Source organism: Blastomyces gilchristii, assembly GCF_000003855.2.
Source record: "Blastomyces gilchristii SLH14081 genomic scaffold supercont1.2, whole genome shotgun sequence".
NCBI classification, from domain to species: domain Eukaryota; kingdom Fungi; phylum Ascomycota; class Eurotiomycetes; order Onygenales; family Ajellomycetaceae; genus Blastomyces; species Blastomyces gilchristii.
This window is the reverse complement of record NW_003101681.1, coordinates 4519768-4540723: the sequence shown is the minus strand read 5'-3', so window position 1 is coordinate 4540723 and position 20956 is coordinate 4519768. Positions and strand designations below refer to the sequence as shown.

General features: G+C 47.6%; 7 protein-coding genes across 10 annotated transcripts; 3 read left to right on the top strand and 4 right to left on the bottom strand.

Annotated features, from left to right (window-relative positions):
- Positions 1-26: 26 nt before the first annotated feature.
- Positions 27-8266, bottom strand: BDBG_01384 (translation initiation factor 4E). Its single transcript, XM_002628430.2, has 5 exons — positions 6367-8266; positions 5838-6312; positions 1763-5762; positions 880-1689; positions 27-818 (listed from the first exon to the last, which is right to left on the bottom strand). Exons 3-5 carry the CDS (start codon positions 1795-1797, stop codon positions 605-607), a joined length of 1059 nt encoding a protein of 352 aa, XP_002628476.1. The 5' UTR covers positions 1798-5762; positions 5838-6312; positions 6367-8266; the 3' UTR covers positions 27-604.
- On the top strand, positions 2195-3136 carry BDBG_01383 (uncharacterized protein). The gene is made up of 2 exons (XM_031720308.1): positions 2195-2502; positions 2599-3136. Coding segments are annotated over exons 1-2 (177 nt in total). The 5' UTR covers positions 2195-2501; the 3' UTR covers positions 2775-3136.
- On the top strand, positions 4523-7549 carry BDBG_01382 (SirI protein; the record flags this gene model as incomplete). Its single annotated transcript, XM_002628428.2, has 8 exons — positions 4523-4668; positions 4794-4902; positions 4982-5057; positions 5875-5958; positions 6142-6272; positions 6332-6533; positions 6624-7036; positions 7103-7549. 8 exons carry the CDS (start codon positions 4523-4525, stop codon positions 7547-7549), a joined length of 1608 nt encoding a protein of 535 aa, XP_002628474.2.
- A 251-nt stretch (positions 8267-8517) lies between the features above and the next one.
- On the bottom strand, positions 8518-9788 carry BDBG_01381 (glutathione S-transferase). Its single transcript, XM_002628427.2, has one exon. The coding sequence runs from the start codon at positions 9695-9697 to the stop codon at positions 9056-9058; it is 642 nt and encodes a 213-aa protein (XP_002628473.1). The 5' UTR covers positions 9698-9788; the 3' UTR covers positions 8518-9055.
- On the top strand, positions 8914-13760 carry BDBG_01380. 2 transcript variants are annotated; one of them, XM_031720307.1, is made up of 5 exons: positions 8916-9157; positions 9221-10249; positions 10344-11486; positions 11543-12193; positions 12267-13760. In XM_031720307.1, exons 3-5 carry the CDS (start codon positions 11480-11482, stop codon positions 13499-13501), a joined length of 1893 nt encoding a protein of 630 aa, XP_031576425.1. In that variant the 5' UTR covers positions 8916-9157; positions 9221-10249; positions 10344-11479; the 3' UTR covers positions 13502-13760. The 2 variants fall into 2 exon arrangements, with proteins under 2 accessions (XP_002628472.1, XP_031576425.1); XM_002628426.2 differs by having other exon boundaries at positions 8914-9157; positions 9221-11486.
- Positions 10257-15508, bottom strand: BDBG_01379 (membrane dipeptidase). Its single transcript, XM_002628425.2, has 3 exons — positions 15095-15508; positions 14849-15008; positions 10257-14771 (listed from the first exon to the last, which is right to left on the bottom strand). Exons 1-3 carry the CDS (start codon positions 15303-15305, stop codon positions 13886-13888), a joined length of 1257 nt encoding a protein of 418 aa, XP_002628471.1. The 5' UTR covers positions 15306-15508; the 3' UTR covers positions 10257-13885.
- A 77-nt stretch (positions 15509-15585) lies between these two features.
- BDBG_01378 lies at positions 15586-20820 on the bottom strand. 3 transcript variants are annotated; one of them, XM_031720305.1, is made up of 3 exons: positions 20188-20817; positions 16147-20114; positions 15586-15846 (listed from the first exon to the last, which is right to left on the bottom strand). In XM_031720305.1, the coding sequence occupies exons 1-2, from the start codon at positions 20575-20577 to the stop codon at positions 16800-16802; spliced, it is 3705 nt and encodes a 1234-aa protein (XP_031576423.1). In that variant the 5' UTR covers positions 20578-20817; the 3' UTR covers positions 15586-15846; positions 16147-16799. The 3 variants fall into 3 exon arrangements, with proteins under 3 accessions (XP_031576423.1, XP_031576424.1, XP_031576422.1); XM_031720306.1 differs by having other exon boundaries at positions 15586-15839; XM_031720304.1 differs by having other exon boundaries at positions 15586-20114; positions 20188-20820.
- Positions 20821-20956: the final 136 nt, after the last annotated feature.

Genomic DNA, 20956 nt, shown 5'->3' with positions numbered 1-20956 from the left:
ACTGTTCGCCAACGCCGCTTTGTCGGATAGAGTGGAATTTAAAATTTAAACGGTCCCAACCGGGATGGACAGCTGCCACCGCATAGGGATTCCGAAAATTCTTTGGCATAAATATATGGGATTTTGAATAATTAACATTATTTAGAATCATTAACCTCTATTCTGACTTAAATCTGGTGCAATCATTCCGTTCTTTTCGGTGTCATCAGTAGATATTCCTAGATGTGAGATATTCAGTGAAACAGTAGCAAGAGGCAAAATGAATTTCTATTCCTGCCATCATATTCCTTCCAGGTCGTGAAATCCTCAAAAATAAACTTAAAACAAAACCAAAGGCTAGCTAAAATCCACCAGTTAATCAGAATAGAAGAAAAGCTTCACTCCAAACACAGAATTTTCCACTACTCTTCTCCACTTGATACAAAGAGAGAGCATTAAGGAAGAAGCAACGGACAAAACAAAGGACTCTCTGAAGAAGCCATCTGCGAAAGCCTGCCTGACCGCAATGACAGGACCACACAACATCAGCACAAAAATATTAAAAGAAAAGGGAAAAACGCAAAGAGCTACTACTGTACACTGCCCATATTCGTATCTGGACCTTTTACGATGCTGCTGTCCGCCCTTTATCAGCGGAAGCGTCATCCTGGTTGTGCCCACGACGACGATCTGAGCCTTGGTGGTGGTGACCGGCATTCGCAGCGGCTTTGTCCAGGCGGGCTTGGTCGATGGCGGAGCGTTGGGCAATGCTATCGTCATGGCTTTTCCATACAATGTTGGTGTCCGGCGGGAACGCTAGCAACCGCTTGATTGTTTCCCTGAAAGAAATATTAGCAGCAGTAACCACCAACCTGACTGATATAACATCAAGTATCATACCTAATTTTAATATTCCGCCCACCATCAATCCTTGTCCAGACAGACAGAACGTCCTCCCCGCTTCTGACGCTCAGGACTGCCCCGCACACCTCATCGCTTGCTTCTGCAAATTGATCGCCCACCATTGCCAGAAGCAAATCTTCCCAATAGCGATCAGCAACTCCTTTCTTCAATCTGACAATCCATTTCCCTCCTCGTTTGTTTGCTTCGTCTTCCCAAACTGGCCGTATTCCTTTCTTAAAAATATGGTAGTCCGACACCGCCGGGAGGAGAGAGGGCCGCTTAAGATGTGAGTAAACGGCCCAGAAACTCTCAACAGAAGATATCGATGCAAGAGCTATGGTGGATTTTTCGTAGTCGGAATGCTTCGGCGTTGGGGGTCGGTACCAGACAATCCAAGTGGACCGTATGGGGTGCTCTTTTGGAGCTGGTGCAGAGGTATTATTGAGAGAAGAGGATGATGCCCTCAATTTCACAGTTTTATTATTCGTCCCTTCGTTTTCTGGTTGCGTTTCTCGTTTTTCGCTGGTGGGTTTCGGGGTACTGAGGTCAAATGCGCCGGGAGTTTTCGGTGTTTTGGCCGAGCCGAAGGAGGCAAATGCACCGGATCCTAAGCCAAAGGCGGATGAGGCGCCGGCGGAGGGGGAGGGTGCGTTTGTAGTAAGGGGGGAGATTGCGTTGAAAGGGTTGGATCGGCCGTGAGAGCTGTCAGGACCGAATCGCTTGGACGGATGACTTCTGGAGGAATCCTGTCTTCCACTACTATCTTTGCTGTCCGAGCCGGACATGGACAGGGACAACTTGCTAGTGCTACCTAGAGTCAATATCAAGGACCATTGAACCGTCACATCCAAAGACTCAAGATATTTATTAGGCTACTTACTTCGAGCGGCGAGTCCATAGGTTGGCGTTGTCCATTGCGACCAAGCGTTTTACCTAAAATTGGGAGAAAAGTGCATCCAACAGCAGAAAAGGAGAGAGCAGCAATCGGGTTTCAAATGTCGTGAAAGGGACAGTAAAATTAAGAATAGGCAAATGTACCGAGATATGAAGCGTATGACAGGATGGGTATTTGGAAGAATTTTGGGAATGAGTTCAAGATTAAATGCTGCTGGACTTGAAAGTTGAACGAGCAAAAGCGGAGCACCAGCTTTGCCGCCACACGTTGCATTTACCGCGCGTCTAAGATGCGGCTGGGACGCCACACTAGGCTTCTTTGGGACTGAAATTTTGGATTTAACGCGCGCAAATCTTGAGTTGGGAAAACTCGGGCCAACAGCTCGTACAACCTGAACTAGATGCAATTGACTCGTGCCGTTTTTATACTACTAGCCCAACACACTTGGTAGCTGTTTTACCGAGCGAGCCTCGCTTTTCATTTGGCAAAAGTGTGCCTACATGGATGTGGCAGCTACCACGTGAACGACAACGTGAAGTGAAAGAAAGTTGAAGACGAATGGAATCCAAGATCTTTATCTAATATTATCCGATCATGATCTACACCTGGTACCATGCATATAGAGTCTGTCGATGTACATGGTATTTCCAGGAGATCCAGAGATTGTAAAACTCTGAAGATGACCAACACCCTGTCTCAATGGTAAATATTTCCATTGCACGGTAGTAAGCTATAGTCCCTGATTCGTTGATTCTTCCTATAGAACACTTGGTTGCCCCTCTGGGGTGGGCTAACCCATGTGGACATGACGACGGCTGTAGTGGACAGAAGTGTTACGTATATCCCAGTAGAACGTCAATACGTGGTCAAGTCGCAGTATACAGGGAAATACCAATGTTCCCAGGCATCTGTCGCTATCCTGATACCCTACCCTGACACTTCGCTAGGAGTGGAAAGAAAACCGTTTCCAAACAATGACGATAAAAACGCGGTGTAAGAGTTGGGGTTCGTATTTGGGTTCGAACGAAGGATGCTCAATAATCGATTTGATCTTACAATCCCTCCAAGGGTGGTGATTGTCGAAGCGAAAGAATAGATTTCGGCGTGAAAGGACACTGCTATTCAAAGCCTTCAAGGACTGAGCTAGGAATTGAATGGATGGACCACCCGATCAATATGGGGCGCGCGCGCGCTTTGAGCAGCCATGTATCTTTGTTGGTGGTTGGAGTGGTTCAACCGCTCGGTTAACCATGGGATAATGAGATATACCTCTGCTATGATCTTGGTTTAGGCTTCTTAACAAACCTAAATTGTTTGAGAAGAAATTTGAAGGCCCTCAACTAGAACGTGATATGGTCCAAATGCTTTCTCTGAGGCTCTTACACGGTGAAAAATTGCCGTTCGCTTATTGACTTAACGGCAATTCCGCGCTTAGAGGCAAAGGATCCAGTTCAGGTCCACACCTAAGGAAGAGCAGTTTGTCCAATGGGTAGAATCAATTCATACTTGCATTCATTTTCCTATTTTGCGCTGCTCGATAAATGAGGATATCATATCATTATCCGTGGTCCGTCTCGGATTTGAAAAACCATTCATCACTTTTCCGTTGGGAATGCTCGAAGCCGCCCAAGTGAAAGGTTCGGCAGAATAAATACGCCCGGTTGCCAATTCGGCATGTCGCCAATTCACCTTGGACCATGAGAGATACGGTCCTCAGCCTTGCTAAACGCATAACGGGCCGATCATCACGAAGCATCATTTCATCAGTCGGGAGCAATGAGAGTTAGCCAGATGCTGCAGACAGGACAGTTATACCGGCAGACGTGCAGGGCTTGCAACAGAATTGCAGTTATTTCGAATCAGGTGGAGAATAGCTCTGCAGACGTATGCCTATCGATGTAATGAAGTGGCCCAGCTTTTCGCCTATGGTAAAGCGCAGAAGAGATCTGGAAGGCTTTATGTACCACATCGCAAGGATCTCACTACATTGAGCAAGCCAGGGCCAACGTGCCTATGGCGTCACACAAACGTAACCCTAAGGACAAACTTCACCTGGTACAGGAATGCAGAGTTTGCAATTGAGTGCTACTATACATTGTTATTTTGGCATCGTAAGTAATGGCTTGATCAATACTATATGTTATCTGGATTTTACAGGAGCTAACCACCATCACCCTATCCATTTTCTCGAAAAGTTAGCTCATAACCGAGAGGAATTCTCGTCAACAATCTAACGTGATTAGGATGGTTAACGTGGAAAAAAGAGAGAAACAAGACGAGAAATATGTGTTTTAGAGCGTCGAGTTCATTTGCCGTTTTGGACGAAGCGCGCGGGCGCAAATGCAACGATGTGGAGACGTTTGATACGCACGTCGTAGGCGGAGTTTGGTGATGTGCTCTCTCAAAAGGGAAAGTCGTTTCGCATAAACCTTTGCCGGAGTTGACATACGCTGTTAGGCCAGAAAATCCGTTCTAGCCCTAATTAACGTTACCTAAAAAGGTAACAAGGGACCGAAAGTGTTGCCAAGCCCAGAATTCCATTTTTGGATGCAGGCCTTAACCTCCGGGAATCTTCCCCCCCTCCTCTTACTGCTGGATGCAAGCAGGACACAGCTACTGGAAAGCTGTATTTGAGGTGGATGGCAGCTTTCAAAGCCATGTAGGAGAATGGAGCAGTCATAAACCACTGACCTCGTAAGTGGCGGAGGGTTCTCTGGGGTCCGGCAAGCGTTTGTCTAAGTTCAGATGGATACTCCCACAGAGCATGTCAGACAACAGATGCTTGCCCTGCAGCCCGCCATGCATTTAAACCCCCAAAAATGGGAACAACCTTTCCAAACCGCTTGGCAACCACAGTTTTGCGCAGCAACTGGAAGCCCGGAGTCCGATCGGTAGGCCTCTCCCCAATGGGCATGGTCCTTAAAAACACAGCTCCAGCCTCAAAGAGTTGGGAAAAGGGAATCTGTCGTGATCCCCCCGAAATTTTCTAAACGTGGAATCAATAATATCCTGGCAGGGCTGGGAATAGGGCTTTGTGGGTCGATACCATGTCACGTTGGCCGCACATCGCTGCGGCCGATGGGAATTGCCTGAGAAATATCCAAAAATGGGCAGTGGAATCTGCCGTAAATCTGCTCTTTTGACTTGTTTGGAAAGCCGCCGAAAACTGGGACTAAAGCCTCAAAGACCGGTCCGTTTATGCAGCTAGGGGTCTTTACCAGTAATTATCGGGGTGTCGAAACTCGAAACATGGATCGCTCGTGGCATGATCGTACGAAGTGTACGCGCACATGCACCGTATATATCGGTATCATCCTCCCTAAGTATTGTTAGCGAGTCAAGACTTTCGGCCCGATTGCTTCCCTTGCCATCCCCTTTCAAACGCTAGAGAGTATAACTTGAATTGGGATTGCTCTCGGCTAGGGTCGAAACTCAAGTGATTACATGTTTGAGTTCACGGATATTTGAAGTGTCTATGATTTCAATTGAAGCTGCAAACCAAGCACTTCCATCCTCAGCATTGACTTGAAGATTAAATCGAGCTACACCTGTGGCACAAGATATGACAGGTCAACAGTGGAACACCTTCAGCAGGCATATTGTGTTAGTCCCTCAGATTTAGCCTTCATAATCTGGAGTCTAGTCAAGATAGGCAAGTGGTACAAGGAGACATTGCGCCTGAGCCGTGGAAACAAGCAGGGTTGGCTCAATTGCCATCGAAAAGCTTATCATCATCTGAAGCGAAGTTCCGCTGTTTTATGAACAAGAGGTGGATGTCGAGGATTTTGTTTCGGCTCTTCCCTTCTCGGTCCTGACGTTCGGCCACGTCGAATTGAATCCGCTCACATGGTCTCGTGAATAACTTGACAGCTCACTAAACCATGCCGCAAGGCTTCAGGCGGCTATGGCTAATAACTATTTTTGGAGAAGCGGGTGGCAATCAAATTTACCTGCTCTAGTCATAAAAGGAAATGTCGGCTGTATGCTGCGTATGAAATAGGTTAACCGATCATAAAGCCAAGGCGGGACAACGTAACAGTTGGTAATTGAACTAACATACCTCTCACCTGGCTGCTAGCAAAAAAATTATCTATCAGATCAAGCTTGGGCGCCAGCTGAGAAGGCAGAAACGCCTAACGCTACTGCCAGAGCAGGAGTTAAATTCGCCTTGGGGCAAGGAGGTGAAGGGAATCTGGAGCGACATTTATTTTTGTTTCCCTAAACCGCTCGTGTTGTCAGTCGAACCAGCGGCAAGCGACAGTTCTTTTTCGCTCAGTGCCTGCATTCTGCGATGGTCACCAAAATGAATTATTCGCAGCTGCCTACTCGAACATCCAGCATTTCACCGATCACACCATCGATAGGGATGAGAATAACCGACCGTCGCGATCCTGATGAGTTAGACATCGACCTGTCTACAGATGAAAATTGCCTTCTTCGGGAGGAGCTAGCCGACATCTGCAAACCCGGAGCCAACAGTGAATTACACTCGCATGTAGGACTCATTTATGCCACTTGAATAATGAAAATATTGGCTGATTATCACGATATCAGCACTCATCTGCGCAAGGATTCGCGGGAGAACCAACCCTTCTGGGAAGCCTCGCAAAATTGTTTAACAACTATTTTAATCCGTGTGTACCTGTCAGGCCACATCACATAGTTGCAGGCTCAGGGACGAACAGTTGTCTTGTTACCTTGCTCTATAAAATCTGCGATCCTGAAGACGGCGTCTTAGTGCCAGGGCCATATTGGAGTGAGTTTCCATCCTCAAATACTCCAGGCTCGCGATAAATTGTCTCAAGGATTATTGCAGCAGGTGAATAACATAATAGAGCGCTTATAGACGGGGATGAGGTAGACTTTCGCACTTGTTCATCCGTCCAGTCAGTTCTAGTCAAAACGGAAAAATTCACGGACATTTTTACGTTGAACTTGATACCCAAAATGGAGGAGGCGATGGATAACGCCACATGCAGGATAAGAGCCCTCGTCTTAACGAACCCACATAATTTATTCGGGCAGTGTTATCCCCAGGAAGTTCTGGAAGCCTGCCTGAAGTTTTGTCAGCGACGGGAAATACACATGGTTTCTGATGAAGTGTATGCGATGACGACATTTTCGTGTGCGGAGATTTCTGACCCAACTCCGTTCATTTCGGTCTTGTCCTTGGATGCTGGTGCATTGCAATGTGACCGTTCTCGTATCCATATGATATGGGGTACCAGCAAAGATTTCGGCGTCAGCGGATGTCGAATGGTAAGTATCGCTCACCCTAAACACTTTTAAATTGGGTTACTAATTCTAAACAAAAAATAACAAAAGGGTTGTATAGTATCACAAGATAACAGAGAGTCCATTGTTGGACTTGCAGCTTCACCCAAAGCCCAGGTCTCATCGCCATCTGTATTATCCACAACCGCTCTTCTTTCCTCACCCACACTACCCCTTTTAGTCGCTTTGAACTCGGCCAGGTTGGCAGAATCATATATCCTCATCACTTCATTCTTTATTCGCCATCGAATCGACTATATTCCAGTAAATGCAGGATTAAATATATTTGCAAGGCTCGTTCCAAATGCAAAGACTTGTGAGGACGAACTGGATATGATAACGACACTTAAGGAGAACGGAGTGGTGGTTAGAGGTGGCGGAAGCTACCACGGAACACTTTTCGAAAAAGGGTGGGTACGGATATCATTTGCTTTAGAGGAGCACCGGCTCCAGGAGGCCCTCCACAGAATCGAAACGGCACTGCATTTGGAGTCGTAAAGTGGTCAGCGGGGCTGGTGGTTCGATATAGGTAGGCTACGGATGCAGCTCGGATTACGTATCCGTTAGAGTCGACCTTGCTTGCAAACTAAGTCCTTGCACTATAACTATATGTCTTCACTTTTCCACCAGTAAAGATTGGCAGGTATTTTCGGCCTGTGAGACTGTGACAGGGGGTCTGGTTATCTTCTCTTTGTGTCATCTTTTACACAAGCCAGCATATTCGATGGTGGGCATCTGTATAAAGATGGGGAGCGATTCATATGTATGTTTATATTGACGAAATAAACAATCTAAGTTTGGAAGGTCGTGACAATCCAGAATATGACGCGAAACTCTGAACGTGGAACCTGTCGATGACAGGAAAGCTCAAAATATTTTTTAAGAGGCTCACGACTTCCGGCACCCACAATCGCGAACTTCAGTCTACCTTGGGTACTGGGCGGGCTAGACTGGCTTTTGAGCGTAGTTCCACACGCCTCATATTGAAGGGTGCAGAGGAGCAGAAGATGAGATGACATGTCCCCTTCGTCGAATTAAAAGGGGTTTAAATCACGGCATCTTGCACACATCTTGTCGTTTGATATATGTATTCAGCAGATACATGGATTGGAATCCTGAATAGTTGGTTGACCGGATTATCCATGATGCGAGTTTGAAATGCATAATTGCATACAAGTGAGCAGGTGAAGAAAAGAAAAGAAAGACATTGAAGCGCGGGAGCGATTATTTTAAATAGTTAAACGTTAACTATAAGTTAACTAAATAATAAGCGAGGGCTCGGGCGGCTCTACAAGTTTCTGGATGCTTCATCAATCATTACTATTATTCATTCTTCAACCACCCCCATCATTCTAGCTGAGCGCGTTTGTTTCTCTAAACACTCAGACTGCCAGGGCCATAACTTCTATGCGCCCTTAGAACAACACGGGCCGCAATTGCGCTACCCAAGTTTCAAGCGTCAATTTCTTGGAAGACGATTTTCCTCTGACCCGACATATTGATTGCTCCACTCGCACCATCCCTCACCCCTCGAGAAGGAGCTGGGAACATATATACACATTATTCATTTGGTAGCTTATATCCCATTTCTGACGGAAGACTGGAGCTTCCTGGCAGTCACAGGGATTGGCCCAATTAAATAAACGGCATATTTATTTTGCACCGGTTCCTAGGTCACTAATAGTCTGACCCGATGGACCCTGAATATCTTCCAGATGAATGAGCTTTGGCTGCAGAATATGACACCCTCCACTTTCCACCCTGTCAAGTCAGGATAAAAGCAATGTTGTAATCATCGATGGGCCCGAAGGACTTGTTCTGTCCCGGAATTGGATATTGGCTCCAAGGACCCGATCCCTTGCAGATGAAGCGCATGTATGGCAGCCGGGAATATATTGTAAGATATTGTGATAGTCGCCATATTGATTTACATATATACCATTCGTCCATATTGTTCCTTATCCTTCGTACAATGTTCACAACTGCAGGCCAAGTCACCCACCCTCAGATCTTGGGCGCAAACACCGGAGGCAACCCCACCTCCTCCAGTGTCTTAATGACAGCATCTCTCTTGACTAAATTCGCAATCAAAGCTGTATATTTCGGGTATTCTTTCTCCATCTCCAACCCAATTTCCTTTCCCCACCGATAGAAAACCAACAAATACAGATCCACAACAGTGAACGCATCTCCAACCGCATACAGGCCCCCGAGGCTATTTTCAATAAGCTCATAGGCAGTTATGATAGTCGATTTTCCCCTCGCCTTAATACCATCCAGCGCACTGGCATCGTCCGAACATCGCTCAGGGCGCCAGAGTCCGCCGTATCCTGATCCGTGCAGATGGCCAGAGAGCCAATTCATCCACTCATACACTCTGGCGGTTTCGATGAGTGTTTTGCCAAGCAGTTTGCGATCCGGGGGTCCAAGCTGGGCAAGCGCAGTGAGGATCGCGGGCGCCTCTGTGATGATCTCGTCATCGATGGAGAGCACGGGGACGCGCCGCTTGGGGTTTATGACGCCTAAACCATTGGCGGAGAAGTCTGTTACGCGGATGGTTTCCACGTCTAAGTCCAATTCGCGGAGGAGGATGTGTGGAGCCAGAGAGCAAGAGCCTGCCCAGTACCAGAACTTAAGCTTCGTCATTATGAAGCGTGGGGGAATGTATATATGTGTATATAACTTTAAAGAAGGAACTGATTTTCATGGCCACCACACTAGATGGGACGTTTGTTCGAATAAATACTGTTCGCAACCCAGTTATACATCTCCCAATATCTTCCGTTCCTTGATGTTAGCATTCTGTGAACTTAGTTTCTTGCTGTGGAATCCAGGAAACAATTCCGAAGATTTTATCCTGCATGATCCAACGTCTCCTTTGGCATACGAGGCTGTGGCGGAAATTCAATCCGCAGTGACTTCTCTCAACATCCGCAAGCCGAAAATGAGACCCTATTAGTCAAGCACTGCTCACCTAAATCCGAGCGACCTCGGACAAGGGAGTACAATTATTAATCTGCTGACATATCTCGAGCATTTTTCCATCGACCATAGGGTTTGAGCGAGCGAAGGGCGTTTGTCATTTGAGGCCACAGTTATCAGATTCACACATAGTCAATCCGGGAAAGCGTTGTTTCACTGAGCAGAACGACGCGAAAAGGAACGCATAGACGTAGTGGGGAATTGATTGTTATTGAGGTTTTTTCTTTTCTTTTCTTTTCTTTTTTTTAAAAAAACAAAAAAGCACCATGAATTGAAGTTTCATCACTAACTACCTGGTTCCTTGAAGCAGAACGTAGACTAGGATGACGGACAGGGTGTGCCTTGGACCTTGGGGGATTCGGGCACAAGATTACTTCGCGGGATAGATATCCGAATCTGGATGAATACGATTCTTCCTTGTTCATAGCGGTGTTGATATATAGTTGCGTCAATGAAGCTCGATATGTCTCCACCACCGGTCTCTGAAGTTGAAGAAGCCAAGCATCATCGTATTTTGCTTATTTAGTGGCTCTGAACACGGACAATGATTGGCATCTCCATGCAATTAATAGAAGCATCTCGTATAGCCTGCTTGAGACTTTCTCCCCCAAGATTCAACAGTGCATACTCCGTAAATCCAATTCAATAACGGGGACTTAGGGAGGACATAGTTATCTCCGGTCCGGCGTCCAGCCCAGAAAAATTTAACTGCTCAATGATCAAGAAGAGCGAGCGCTCTGCCTCTTTGATACAAATAATGAAAACACTCTCCGCAGACTCCAGGCGAAGACAAGACAGCTTCCTCGGCCTGCTTGATTGTGGAAATTAAGGCTCGCGTTTCCCCTCAACTCCCACTGGGCCGGCTGCCGAGCGCCGCAGTGGCATGCTCTACTACCGCGAGCCGCTCGCTAGGCCGGGGAAGTTGACGATTTGCCAAGGTGTTGCCGAAGCAAAATGCGGGGGATGTTGGATAATCTGCTCTTGTGGAGTCGTGGGGGGGAATACTATTCTTTTTATTCTTTGATGTTCAACATGAAATAAACAAATTGACAGCTCGGAGCTCGATTTGCCTCGGTAAATGGCTATAGATTGCGAGGTTGTGCAGAACTAGAATCTACAGCGTATTTGATGAATGCTTCGGTTTTCTAGTTCAAACACTCTAGTTCTCTGTTTGACTTGTAGGAGGATAAACGCTTCAGCCGAGCCGGAGCTCAATCGTGTTCATCTAGACAGAGGAGAGCGGAGCTATACTGTCTCAATCTACCCGAGCAGTTTACACCTCTTCTACCTAGGTAGTTTTCACCGAGGGGAAGCAGAATAATCTATTGTGGCCGATATTTACTGCGCTTCCGCCAATCTGCCTTGCTGAATCCTCTTTCTACTCTACAATTCATCTCCATTCTCGCACCCCAGTAAATTATTGTAGAAACCTGAACGAAATCTACTATGCCCTGTAAGTTAATGTCCCATATCATGTTCCAATCCAGTACTAACGGGCCCTCATCGCAGTGACAAAAATCGCCGCTTCCGTAGCCGGTGCGCTGGCCGCAACCGCATACCTGGATGCCAAATTCATAGTCCGCCGCGACCTTTCTGCCGGCTCAATTTCCGCCCAAGCAAAAGATGCCTTGCAATTTCTCACAGAGCGCTGGGAACAGGACAAAACTCTCATATACCATTGCCTCGAGGCCCATGCCCGGGGAGAGAATCAGAATAATATTTTCTTGGTCTTCGAAGACCGCTCGTGGACCTTCAAGCAGTTCTTTGATGATGTACATCGGGTCGGGAACTGGCTGATGAACGATTTAGGGGTCCAACGGGGCGAGCTGGTTGCCCTGGACGGCGGGAATTCGCCTGAATATCTTCTGCTGTGGTTTGGGCTGGAATCCATAGTTGCCTGTCCGTCATTTATCAATTGCAACCTTACGGCCGCGCCGCTGGTGCATTGTGTGAAGTTGTGTGGAGCGAGATATTTGCTAGCGGATCGGGGGACGGAGCATTTGGTCCGGCCTTGTGAGGAAGAGTTGAAAGAGGCGAATGTCCAGACGATATATTATGATTCAGAGTTTATCGGTTTGCTCAAAAATAGCACACCCACTCCCGATTCTAGACGGGCGGGTGTTGGAATGGAAGATTTGGCGTCATTGATATATACTTCGGGTACGGACTCTTTTGGGCCATGCGTAACGCCCACGGTCGTTCCCTTGTGCACCAACTGATCGTTGATATTTAGGTACGACCGGCTTCCCCAAGGCCACTAATATGATTCGACGGAAAGAACTTACCACATCAAGGGGAGCGTGCGAATACCTCGGTCTCAAACCCGGCACGAAAATGTATACATGTCTACCACTTTACCACGGCGCAGCTCACGGGCTTTGTATCAATCCATCGATATATGCAGGATCAACCGTGATCCTTAGCCGCAAGTTTAGCCACAAGACTTTTTGGCCAGAGGTTCGTGAGTCGCAAGCGGATATTATTCAGTACGTTGGTGAATTGTGCCGATACCTCGTCAATGCACCCCCTTCACCGCTAGATAAGAAGCACAACGTGAGAATGGCCTGGGGGAACGGCATGCGACCGGATGTATGGGGTGTTTTCCGTGAGCGCTTCGGCGTTGAAACAATCAACGAGCTTTACGCAGCCACTGATGGGGTATCATCAAGCTTCAACGCCAATAGAGGCGATTTCGGACTTGGCGCAATCGGGGTACGGGGCTTATATTGGCACTGGGTGAACGGAAGCAATGAGAAACGGGTGAAAATTGATGTTGTAACCGAGGAAATTCAGCGGGATAAGAATGGGTTCGCCATTGCGTGCAAAGATGGCGAACCCGGCGAAACACTGTATAAACTGGACCCTGCCGCACCCAATGCTGCTTTTGTTGGATACTTTGGAAACAAGGGGGCGAGCGAGAAACGGAAGATCCGCGATGTATTTCAAAAGGGAGACCTGTGGTTTCGATCGGGGGATATGATGCGCCAAGACCCAGATGGTTGTCTCTACTTCGTGGACCGCCTAGGAGATACATTCCGATGGAAGAGCGAAAATGTGAGCACGAACGAAGTCGGAGATGTGCTGGGTAAATTCGGCAACATTGCCGAAACAAACGTCTATGGTGTGCAGGTGCCTCATGCGGACGGACGAGCTGGCTGTGCAGCCCTCGTGCTGGCAGACAGCATGACGGTCGATTCGTTCGACTTTGGCGCATTTGCAAAGTATGCGATTGGCGTGTTGCCTCGATATGCGGTGCCAATTTTCGTGCGTGTTGTGCCCAGTTTTGAGACGACAGGGACGATGAAGTTGCAGAAGGGAAAGCTGAGAGCTGAGGGAGTCGACCTGGATAAGATCAAGGAAAACGGCACAGGTGGTCGTTTGTTCTGGCTCCCTCCTGGTGGGAATGCGTATACTCCCTTCGAAGCAGATCAGTGGGAGGCGTTGAAGGCCGGAAGGGTCAAGCTGTAGATCTCCAACTCTTTATGCATGCTGTTTCGTTCTATGACAACCCAATCCAAATTGGTAGCATAGAATGCAATCTAACAAGACGTCTCGAACTTGGTGTGAGATAAGTTGAGGGGGTAATTATCATCTGGTAGCTAGATAGAAATTAGACACGGAGGGATCTGCCTTATAGCTCCAATCCATGTAAGCATCATTGTGAGATGTGTGGCCAGATGGTCGTGACGTAATAATATATTTCTGATATAGATTATTGAAGGGTTGTAAGGGCTCACAAGCAGCCTGCTCAGAGCTTAACAGATCCCGCTCTAGGCTGATGCGGGATTGACCCCCTAAGATGTCAGGCATTTGATTTCCTGTCCATATCCAGGGCACGTAGCCAAAAACCCGTTAATTCAGCTTCTTGACTTCATCCTGCAAAGGCTTAACATCCTTTAGCCGCTCAGCTTCCAGCTCAACCTCCTTCAACACCCTTAGGACATTCGCTCCCACAACCCCTTGCAGATCCTTCTCAGACACCCCGCGCCGCAGCAGCTCTGCAATAAGATCGGGATACTTCGAAACGTCTTCTAGTCCTTTCACTGCATCGGGCATTCCATCAAAATCTGCTCCAAGCCCAATATGTTCGTACCCGATCAATTCCCCCGCGTACTGAACATGGTCCGCAACGTCCGACAGCGACGCCGTCCCCTTACCATCACAGCGCGTATACGCCGGGAAAAACGTAATCATAATCACACCACCATTCTTCTTCAGCTCCAAGAGAACATCATTGGGCACATTCCGTGGATGCGCGCATCGCGCATATATTGATGAGTGTGAGAAAATGACCGGCGCGGAAGAAACCCTCAACGCATCGCGCATGGTATTATTGCTCACATGCGCCAGGTCCACGATCATGCCTAGCCGGTTCATCTCGCGAACCATGGCTTCTCCCGCAGGCGACAGGCCGTTGTGGAGTGGTTTTTCCGGTGTTGCGCTGTCGGCATATTTGTTGTGGCAGCTGTGGGTGAGGGTTACATAGCGTACGCCCAGACGGTGATACATGCGCAGAATGCTGGCACTGTTACCAATTTGGTGCAGGCCTTCAACGCCAATGAAGCTGGATATGGTGTCGGAATTGGCAAAATTGGTCCATACGTCATTCGCGGAGGAGACGATACGTAGGTGTTGTGGGAATTCTTTTGCGAGGCGGTGAACCAGGTCTATTTGCTGGAAGGTGTCGTGAACAGTCTCTTGGTAGGTTTCGTCTGAAAAGTTGTGGGAATTTCTGGGGCTGGAGGAATTGGTAATTGATGTTAGTTATTTATTGAGGATTCAGCGGTTGTTGAGCAGCCTCTTGCGGTAACTCACCACTGCACGTACGCACTCCAGAACTGGCCTCGCAGCCCACCCTTTCGTAAGCGTGGGAAGTCCACCTGGCCTGGGAGCTCTATGCCATTGGAGAAGTTCTTGTGATATATATCATTGTTGTAAAGGGCTCGAATAAAGTATGGAAAGTCGTTGTGGCCATCTGTAGTGTGGTGCCAACGTTAGCTGTCTGCCCAGCAAGACACAACCCCGCCTTCCTCTGTATAGTCAATACATGGGAAATCTTACCTATCAAAGGTGCTGTTTGTAAGATCCTGTCGACTGGTGAAACGGACGCATGTTTGCAGTGAAACAGCTTCCATGGAGAAATGGTTGATGGAATGATGGTGAACCATGCTATGATAATAATACACGCCGCTCCAATGGAAAGGATATAAGTATAACTGGGCAAAAAAGGTCGGCGCTCCGGCCTCGCACACTCTTTACCCTTCGCATGCATAGCTATCCAAAAGTCACCTACGGGTGGTGTCTAATGATCGCCCATCTCAAAGAGTTAGTGTTGAAGTTATCCTGCCCGACTTTGTGTGTAGCAACTTTGGAGCTAGCGTCGTGTGTAAATTGTAGGCTACTGGGGCAAAAGAGCTCAGTCACCACCAGCGCACTGCTGGTAGAAAGGCCGATCAACCCGGGACCCCCAACATAAATCCTCGTATATTTACCCGGAGTTTTTTTTTAAAAAAGAAATTAAAAATGAAACTTGAAACTATGTCACTGGAACGGTGGAAGAGATAATCAGATTGAAATGTTGATTTCTTAAAAAGTCGTATCTATGTTTGAATATACTCCGTAAGCTACAGTTATAATTGTATTTATCAGCGCGAAGCTTCTATCCATCCAGCTCTGACACTGGGAATTTGTAGAATTGGTGGTTCGATATGACCTGAGAGAATGCAACTATATTTTCTACTCGTGGGCTTCAATGGAAATATCGCAAACGTACGACTGTACTATAGAAAGAAGCACAAGCAAAATTCTAGCCACTACCGAGAAACTATTAGCCTTTGCCATAACCCAAGAGGATGTCCCCTCCTCCCATCACGAGATTGCTAAATTCCATAGTGATCGTATTCTCCAACACTTTGTCAGACTTTGCCGTGTTGCCTCAAGCTCAACCAGCGGCTCGGGATTATAACATACAGTGTTGCCCGAGTGTAGTTGCGCGGTTGAGCACTTCGGATTACCAGAGCTGTCAAGTATCTTCATTCCTGGACGCAGGTCCAAGCCGCGCATGCTTTGGAGGGGGTGAGAAGGGAAGAAATGCAAAGGGGAAAAAAACTCACGGTCAGCAATTTCTAGCTTCCCTACACTTGTCCTGCCGCGACGCAGGCCATCCGGCCTATCAATTCACTTTCAAAGATGAGGCATAGTAAAAACAAACTCTTCAACACAAAAATTGTCCCATCTGTCAGGTCATCACCGCATCATGGCAGCTCCTCGCGGAGCCCTCGTGATGATGGTTTTAGAAGTGGGATTTTTATCGATCTCGACACACTCATCGGAATCGCCAGAGCAGTGGAAGAAAAAAACCTCAGAAAGGTCATAAGAGTTGCTAACTGGTGATGATTTGAGTTGGTGGTCTAGCTGTTGAAGAAGAAAAAAAGAAAAGGAAAGAGAAAGAGAAAGAGAAAAAGAGGAAAATTTATTGGGCTTTGAAGTAGCCGGAGGATAGAGTAGCCGCTTTGGGAACAGATGTCATGTGACCTTGAAAAAAAGCCATCAAAGAGCAAATTTTGTACGTAAACAGCTGCGAAAAATAAAGATTCATTCCAAAGTCCAGTTGTAAAACAATCGCTAGCTCCAATACTATGCAAAATAATGAAATATCCTGTCAAAGGTGCCCAAGAAAGCCCAGTTCCACGCCAAAAAAAAGGGGATATAAGCTCCCAAAACAATAAAAATAAAAAATTATAATACGGAAAAGAATATTAAAGGTTTATGACAAATTGGCATAAACAGTCCCATCCCTTAGTTCATGTATCGTCTCCTTATCCGCAGACACGCCAACCTCTGCATACCGCCGCCCGTCCCGCAATTCATGAATGGTAATCTGGCGATGTCTGGACCTCTTCGGTCGCGCATATTTCTTGAAAATGTTACCCCTGCTACTGCTGGGGCTGCCACTAGTTGAAGTGGAGATGGAGCTGCTTGTTTCGGTGCTGCCGCGTGCCAGTGCCAAGTATTCGTGTTTCTTCGCGAGCTGCTCCCCCTCCTCCTCATACCATTGCCGGAGAGAGGCGACGTACTCTTGCTCCTCGATGCCAAATTCAACGGGAGGCCCATTCATCTGGACGTCAGTATCGTTTCCCCCGGGGAATACAGCCCACGAGCTAGTCGTCATACTGATTAGCATCATTTTGTGGTCCATGCTTTGAACTTTGAAGTCGCGGAGAAGGATCACGTCTCCCTTTTCTGCAGTGGGGAGCGATGATTTTGTTTTTCGGAACATTTGAGCACACACAGTTATGCCGGACATGGAAGGTTCTGTGATATGCAGTGTTGTATGATATTCCCGGGGACCTTTCCTCGATCGTGAGATTTTTGAACATGAGATAACCACGGATATAGTATCTGTCATCTTGTTGAAATTATCCGCAAGGGTGGACAAAGGAAAGAAATATGACAGGCGGCTACGAAGGCCTCTGGCATTGGTATTTGGTTGCAATACGGTAGGTGACTCGAGCTCAGCGGTTTTTATGGCATCGGCATGGTCCACGGACTTCCCCTTTCGCATATCGATATCCGCCTTAACGGCAACATCGACGCTAGCGTTTTCTGCTTCTTCATTCTTAGGAGGCTGGGGAATGGGTAGGGGCTGCTCATCAACGAACTCGGGCGTTTGGAGGTTCTCTCTGCGCGATTGCTCCTCCATATCACGGAAAAGTTGAGAAGTAACCAGTTCATCTTCTGCTAAGCGAGCTTCTAACGACGGCGGCGAGGAAGGAATATCAGCAGATTTGGGGGTTTCTATCCGTGTTTCAGACGGATCTTTCGCATCTGGTGACAACGAAACTCTGCGTTCTTTCCAACCGTTGATATCAAACGCTCCCTCATGCGATGGTCCGTGATCTACGCTACCTGGAGTCTTGGGACGCGTGCTTGGGCTTTTCTGTTTCTTAGGTTGATATAGTTGAGGATCAATAGCGATATTATCGGACAAATGGAGCTTAGCTTCCAGTTCCCTATCAGACATGGAACCTGACGAGAAAGAAGGGCTTGCATGGCGGAATCCATTCAAGTCTCCCGATTTCTCGCTAGTATCTTCGCCCTCGTGATCGGTCGCGGCAGGTTCCGCTTCGATATGAAGCGCTGCTTGCGCCATATAGCCTATCGTTTCTTGCTGGGGAGTCTCATCGAAGCTAGCGCTAGGCTCAAGATTTGGGGGAACAATATCCCCACCGAGTAAGTTTGTAACAGCCGTAGATTCTCCAGTTTCTTGACGCGTATCCGCACCAAATTCACCATGAGGTTTGAAGCTAATAGTGGTTAAGTCTTGTGGTGGCGAGTTGGACAGTTCAGTATCACTTGGCTGCCGTGGCACATCAGAGCTAGGAATTTCCACGTGTTGCGGAGCAAAGGTCACAACAGGGGCGCCCTCGTCGTCATCACTGTCCAAAACGATTATTTCTGGCGGAGCACGGGGGACAGCGAGATAAGTCGGTCTCGGTGGTAACGTGTCTTCGTCTGGCCCTAGCTCCGACTCTAGCTCTGAACCTTCATCATATTCCTCTTCAGATTCGAGTTCAGATGAGTTTTCAGAGACGCTATGTCCTATTTCATCGTCGGAGTATATTTCTATGTCCTCTCCCTCCTCCTCTCCTTCTTCGTGCTCTCCCTCTCCCAACCTCTCTTCCTCCATTCGTTCTTCCAGTTCTTCCTGCAACTCCACCAACTCTTCCTCCAAATCTTCAGTCGGTTTCCGGCTTACTCTCTGTTCGAATATTTTTTCAAATTTTTCCTCCATAAGTTCCTCACGACCTTCTTCAAGTGGCTCTCGCGCAGTTCCTTCCACATATTCCTCAATTTCTTCTTCGCCTTCACCATCCTGATCAGTCATCTCCTGGTCTACATCGTATCCCTGTCCGGATAGGCCCTGTGACATTGCCAGGGCAGCTTGCCGTTCTGCTTCCTCTAACTCCGTCAAATCTGCCTCGCGTTCCTCCACACTAGTCACGCGCGCCACATGATCAGGCTCTGTGGCTTCCTGATCAAAGCTCCCTTGGCTATCAAGATCAACGACTGGCGTTGGAGGTGAGGGTCTAGCGTTATTATCGGCACGATGGTCAAGCAGGTGATGCACGCCTTCCGGCCCATTTACCATAGCCTCATCTTGAGATCCCACTTCCTCGCTGGTTTGACCCGCTATGCCATGTTGTGTTGTAACCAATTGGGAAGCGGTAGTATCATGTACATGAAGCTGGGTCGATATAGGGCTGCTAGATGGCGTGGCCTCATGACTTGTACCTTCTAAAATTTCAGGAGAAGAGGTGGCCGAAGTTAGGGGAGATAATGTTAGGGGCGGGGGTTTAGCAGTAGCTTCATGGTCAACTATTGGTTGGTCTTGCACAAACGAGTTCCCAAACGAAGTGAAAGGTGTGACGGTCGGTTGCTGTGAATGCGTAGTATCCCAGTTCGAGTTCTGGGTAAATATGTGAGCAGAGCCGTCGGGCAGAGAATGGTCAAAAGTGGTACTGAATGTACTCGAAATATTTAATGCGGTGGGTGGAGTAAAGTTGTCTATAGTTTGAGTTTCCAGTAATCTCCCGTTGTCTTGGCTTTTAGAATCTGCGTGAACGGTTGTTTGGGAATTAGGAACGGTGTCGCCTTGGGAGGGATATTCTTCCAGTGTAACATCTTCTTGTTCCCCGTCGTCCAATTCAAGGTCTTCATCTTCCCATGCATCCGCAGCAGCTGGCGGTGGACTAGGCGGTGTATCCACGAAAGTCCATTCACTACTCGGTCTACTGAATTTTGTCCGTTTCCTGCCCCTACCCCAGATGTACCCATCTTCTTCCTCAAGGGGATTGAACGCTAAGCTGGAGAGGGAGCCAAAGGAGCCGCTGAACTTTTGCGAGAATGCAGGTGAAGCCCAATTGTCTGTAACTAGGCCAGCATGTTCTCCGTTCCTTTGCGCCTGTGGGGCCGAGGATAATCGGTTGGGAGTCGTTGGTACTGTGCCATCGATACATAGACGTTCGACCTGAGGAGGTTCAACTTTGACAGTTGTCAACAGCTCGGAATCGCGATATACCTAAATACATGCAAGTCAGAGGTTGTCCTTTCTTACATTCACTCTCAAAGCTATTTAGATAAAATATAATCACCTCAAGCAGCAGACGCTTAGAAAATGAGAGATCCCAATCAATGCTTTTTCCCGGTGTACTAATATCTGCGTCCTGATTCTGCCACCGCGCGCCGTCAAGACTCAAAACCACAGTATCCCCAATACTAACTTGTGACTTTGCCACTGCTTCTGCACTCGCACCGTGGAAGCTGACTCTGACCTGGCCCTTTCTGTCTCTGAGTCTAAAATCTGGCTCAGAAATGAGCAGGCTAAATTGCTTCGTGTAGGATGAATACGGCCATAGCAGTATCACAACAGCACGGATATGTCGTTCCTTAAGACGGTCGAGAGACGGAGAGAGGTGGGCAAGAGGAGTTGGTGTGGCAGAAACCAGGGCCGATGCCCCGTTCGTAGATAATGCTAGTGCCATAATAATTCCCACGCCACCATGATGGATTAAATATTATCGCCGACGGTGCATCGTGTCATAGGATAGAATCGAACAAGATCAAGCATACAGTTAGGTCGCACTCTTCTAAAGCTACAACCTAAGTAAAAGTCGTGCTGTGGGAGCTGGATGACACCAATAGGCAGATGTCGCGAATAGTAGGCAGATATCACCAACAAAGTCGAGGTCTAAAGAGGAGCTGGAGGTCATAGCATAACCACGTGATTTTTCAAGCAACCTCGGATCTCTGCTATCTCAACACATGGAGAGTTCCTTTGAGAAGAGCCAAATGGTTGATGTTGGGTTACTGAAAGACTGCTACTGCAACAAATATGCCATTAAATTCCAGTAGCAGCCATCT

Bases quoted from the DNA above. Each gene is read 5' to 3' on its own strand.
- BDBG_01379 (XM_002628425.2), bottom strand. From the start codon at position 15,305: ATGCATGCGAAGGGTAAAGAGTGTGCGAGGCCGGAGCGCCGACCTTTT. The intron at 15,009-15,094 runs GTAAGATTTCCC...ACCACACTACAG, and splicing joins ACAAACAGCACCTTTGATAG to ATGGCCACAACGACTTTCCA. The intron at 14,772-14,848 runs GTGAGTTACCGC...CAATTCCTCCAG, and splicing joins TGGAGTGCGTACGTGCAGTG to CCCCAGAAATTCCCACAACT.
- BDBG_01380 (XM_002628426.2), top strand. The intron at 12,194-12,266 runs GTACGGACTCTT...GTTGATATTTAG, and splicing joins GTCATTGATATATACTTCGG to GTACGACCGGCTTCCCCAAG.
- BDBG_01378 (XM_031720304.1), bottom strand. From the start codon at position 20,577: ATGGCACTAGCATTATCTACGAACGGGGCATCGGCCCTGGTTTCTGCC. The intron at 20,115-20,187 runs GTGATTATATTT...GCATGTATTTAG, and splicing joins CTAAGCGTCTGCTGCTTGAG to GTATATCGCGATTCCGAGCT.
- BDBG_01381 (XM_002628427.2), bottom strand. From the start codon at position 9,697: ATGACGAAGCTTAAGTTCTGGTACTGGGCAGGCTCTTGCTCTCTGGCT.
- BDBG_01384 (XM_002628430.2), bottom strand. From the start codon at position 1,797: ATGGACAACGCCAACCTATGGACTCGCCGCTCGAA. The intron at 1,690-1,762 runs GTAAGTAGCCTA...GACTCTAGGTAG, and splicing joins CTATGGACTCGCCGCTCGAA to CACTAGCAAGTTGTCCCTGT. The intron at 819-879 runs GTATGATACTTG...TATTTCTTTCAG, and splicing joins GGGCGGAATATTAAAATTAG to GGAAACAATCAAGCGGTTGC.